The following is a 4655-nucleotide window of genomic DNA, read 5'->3' as shown; positions in this document are numbered from 1 at the left end:
TTGGTTTTTTTTAACCTTACACAATACGAATATGCATTACTTGAACTTTAATAGAAGTACTGAACACCATGCACACAAACGAAAAAAGGACAAAAATTAATTTTAACCCGTAATCGAAATTATTTATATGTGATATTCGTAAAAATATATAAATTTTTATTTTTGTTATAACATGTAAAAATATATATATATATAATATATTTTTTTAACTATTATTTTGAAAGCAAATATATAATGTCAATTTCCAAAAAGAAAAATTAGGAAAAAGACCCTTAAACCAACTATGGTTAACTTCCTTAACCCTTAAAACCTATAACCATAGTTTACACAAACACATGCAGTTTGGATTTAGAGGAAACATACCCCCAATGCCCCTTCTTGTCTCCCCTATTTTTTCCCCTCTCTGCTCTGCAATTTTTTTTTTTTTTGGAGCATTTCTCAAAAAGGGTGCAACATAAATATTTATTTTGATTGAATTTTGGCTACAGTTTCAAATTTTGGTCTGCTTCTTGACTGCAGATACTGGTTTGTATCTCCTTTTTTGCCAATCTTTTTTGTTATATCCATATGTTCATTGTTATATCCAAGTTGCATATTCTTTCTGAGTATTTTCTTCTAGTTAATGATAACTTTGGGTTCCAAGATTTTGAGATCTGAATGTGGAGCTATTGAATTTTGAGTATTCAAGAAAAAGATCAAATTTTTATAAGGATAAGATAGTATTTTGGATTGGTTTATTTGTATTCTAAGTGTACTAAGTTCAAGTTGTGGAGAAAAAGGGAGTCTTTTTTCAATCAAGATTCAATCTTTTTGGGTTTTAACTCATATTGGAAGATAAAGTTGCAATCTTTAGCATCTGGGTATTTGTTATTATTTGTTAGAAATGAAAATAGAGATGGGTTTAGGGAATATGTTATGGAGTGATGAGGATAAAGCTATGGTTGCAGCTGTATTAGGAACAAAAGCTTTTGATTACTTAATGTCAAGTTCAGTTTCTGCTGAATGTTCTTTAATGGCAATGGGAAATGATGAGAATTTGCAAAATAAGCTATCAGATCTTGTGGAACGCCCGAATGGGGCTAATTTTAGTTGGAATTACGCGATTTTTTGGCAGATTTCGCGGTCTAAGTCGGGGGAATTGGTGTTAGGATGGGGAGATGGATGTTGTAGGGAACCAAGGGAAGGAGAAGGATCTGAAATTACTAGGATTCTTAATTTACGACTCGAGAACGAGGCTCAACAAAGGATGAGGAAAAGGGTACTTGAGAAGCTGCATATGTTGTTTGGTGGAACAGATGAAGATAACTATGCTTTTGGATTGGACAAGGTTACTGATACTGAAATGTTCTTTCTTGCTTCTATGTACTTTTCGTTCCCTCGTGGGGAAGGTGGTCCGGGGAAGTGTTTTGGTTCGGGTAAGTATGTTTGGTTATCGGATGTTATGAAGTCTTCGGTAGATTATTGTTCTAGATCTTTTCTAATGAAATCTGCCGGTATGCAAACAATTGTTTTGATCCCAACTGATGTAGGGGTCGTGGAATTGGGATCGGTAAGAGCCATATCAGAAAGTTTGGAACTTGTGCAGTCGATAAAATCTTGTTTCTCGTCGTTTCTATCTCTTATTAGGGCTAAGCAAGCAGGTTCTGTAACAGTTGTAGCGGAGAAAAAGGATGGAAATAATTTTCCGTTTTCCAGCTCTTTCATAAGTGAGCAGCCACCAAATGGAGTTCCTAAGATTTTTGGGCAGAATTTAAATTCTGGTTGTACCCCGTTTAGGGAAAAACTTGTGGTTAGGAAAGCGGAGGACAGGCCGTTGGAAATGTACCAAAATGGAAACAGGGCTCAATTCTTGAATGCACGAAATGGCCTACGTGCGGCATCTTGGGCTTCATTTAGTAATGTGAAGCCAGTGAACTCGGCGGATCCATATAGGCCTCAAATCCCAGCAAACAACGTACGAGATTTTGTCAATGGCGCAAGGGAAGAGTTCCGTACAAACAACTTCCAACATCAAAAGAATGCTAGTATGCAAATAGATTTTACTAACTCGAGACCCGTTATTTCTCCAGCGCATACTGTTGAATCCGAGCATTCAGATGCTGAAGCTTCATGTAAGGAAGATCATGCCGGGCCAGTTGACGACAAGAGGCCTCGAAAGCGTGGACGAAAACCAGCCAATGGAAGGGAAGAGCCCCTCAATCATGTTGAAGCGGAGAGACAGCGGAGGGAAAAGCTGAACCAGCGGTTCTATGCATTGCGAGCTGTCGTTCCAAATATTTCCAAAATGGACAAAGCTTCCCTCTTAGGAGATGCCATTGCTCACATCACTGAGCTGCAGAAGAAGCTTAGGGACATGGAATCCGAGAGTGAAAGACTAGGAAGCACGTCTAGGGATGCAAATGCATCGGCTTCAGACAGCCCCAGTTCAGAAACTCAAAACCGAATACCTGATATCAACATTGAAGCTGCCAATGATGAAGTCGTTGTAAGGGTTAGATGCGCGCTGGAAACTCATCCTGCATCAAGAGTCATCGAAGCATTCAAAGAGGCACGAGTCAATGTTGTTGAGTCAAAACTTGCCGCTGGGAATGATGCAGTATATCATACATTTGTAGTGGAGTCTAGTGGATCGGAACAGCTGACGAAGGAGAAGTTAATGGCTGCATTTTCTGGTGAATCAAACGCCCTACGGCCATCACCAGTAAGATAATAAAAGCATTATGTTTGACATAGTCTCTAGGCATAAAATGTAGTGGAGAATCCATTTCTTTATTTCTGCAAAGGTTTTAGTATACAACAGTTCAGTTCAGGAATAGAGAATAACTAGCTATAGACAAAGTATCAGCAGTTTTTTCTTCTGTATTTGTTTATAGTATATTACATGTTATTCATAAGAAAACAAGATGAATCAATTTGCAAGCTTAGCTACCTATTGCATTAGGCTAGAATTTTTGTATTGTTATACCCCCCTCAGGCCTCTACTATGTGAAATATCTTAATTTTATCCTCTGATATACTTTTGGGGCTTTGGGCCATTCATTCCTTTGTCATCAACAAATTGTTTGGTATTTTCTCGGGGCAAGTGCACAATAGCCACTCTAACTATACTGTTTAGAGATTAGTCCGTACTCACTTTATCCTGAAATTTAAACTAAAAATTTTAATTTCATGATATTTTTGTCCCGAAAAACTAAACTGAAAAGGTTAAATTCATGACGTACTAGCTAATTCCTAAATAGCAGCTCTTTAGAGTGGCTACGTAATGTTATTTCTACTATTTTCTCTTGACCTTAACGAAATTCCAACCGAAAGTATCAAGGAGGATAATTTTAAATTATAATCTAACATTTCTACTATTTTCTCTTGACCTTAACGAAATTCCAACCGAAAGTATCAAGGAGGATAATTTTAAATTATAATCAAAAGTAGATGGGTAAATTTGACTTCCCTTTTTTAATAGTATTTTGAGACGTGAAATCCATTTAATTCATGTTTGAGCTCTGCTAAAAGCAATACAAATAAGAGACCGTTTGCTGACGACAAGACAAAAACATGTGAATGAAAGTTGAAAGGTCGTAGTGGGTTTGGGAAAATAGAGTTTTCAACGAGGAGAAAGTGATTAAAGTAATTTTATAAACGTTTTTAATATGGTAGAATGCATTGAGGGGGTTGTAGATGTCTGTAATTATGTACTTGGCTTTTAGATATGACCATAATTTGTACTAAGTTTGGCTTTCAGCGTGAAAGCATTCATAGCTAGTTAGCCACCTTTCATTAATATATCTCATGTTTCTATTTGCGTTCCTTTTTCAAACCTATCTTGTGATCCTTTTTAATGCATTTAAGAGCACAATTTGTTGGCATGAGCCTTTTTTTTTAATGGCATTTAAGAGCAATGAGCACCACTTGCGCCCTAGTGCTTTAGTCTAGTGGTAAAAACACATAATTTGATTTAGGGTCGGTTTGGAAAGCAATTGGAATGGAAGGTGTAATTACTAGCGTAGTAGTTACACATTCTAGTAATTATACAGTTGTGTAATTACGATTACCTGTTTGTTTGTCATAGTTTAATTACAGTGTAATTACAAGTTTACTGTTTGGTTGTACAAGTGTAATTACACAGTTAGATTAAATTTTAAACGAAGTAATTATCAAAACTTAAAAGTTAATATAATAAATATATGCCTATAAATTTTTATAAGTATAAATGATACTATATTTGGTATTTAAGATGTATATTTTTTCATGAATATACATTAATTAGTAATCATATATTTATAACTAATATTGTAAAAATAATTTATATATATTTTTCAAATTAATAATATTTAGTTTAGATACTTACAAAAACTAAAAACATACGTTTTGTAAGAACATCATGGAATTCATGTTTGATAAAATAAATTAATATTTATAAATATAATGCCATAATATTATTCAAATATTTGACAAAACTAATCTATCAATTCTAACTAAAAAATCAACATGCAATGTGATCCAACACTACTAAAACAAGTAAATTGGAACCATGAATATAACACAATTTCAAAATCCAAAAAAAATAGTTTAGCATATGTCAAATTCCAACATAATAATAGTAAGTTCTACTACAACTTAAGATTAGGAAACATATTAAGTTTATAACCACATTCAAC

General features: G+C 34.5%; 1 protein-coding gene across 1 annotated transcript; it reads left to right on the top strand.

Moving 5' to 3' along the window:
* The first annotated feature begins 338 nt into the window (after positions 1-338).
* Positions 339-3039, top strand: LOC107769417 (transcription factor MTB2). Its single transcript, XM_075227675.1, has one exon. It carries the CDS (start codon positions 884-886, stop codon positions 2708-2710), a length of 1827 nt encoding a protein of 608 aa, XP_075083776.1. The 5' UTR covers positions 339-883; the 3' UTR covers positions 2711-3039.
* Positions 3040-4655: the final 1616 nt, after the last annotated feature.

This window comes from Nicotiana tabacum, chromosome 13 (genome assembly GCF_000715075.1).
Source record: "Nicotiana tabacum cultivar K326 chromosome 13, ASM71507v2, whole genome shotgun sequence".
NCBI classification, from domain to species: domain Eukaryota; kingdom Viridiplantae; phylum Streptophyta; class Magnoliopsida; order Solanales; family Solanaceae; genus Nicotiana; species Nicotiana tabacum.
Note: the sequence above shows the minus strand (reverse complement) of the source record. Positions and strands in the feature narration are given on the sequence as shown.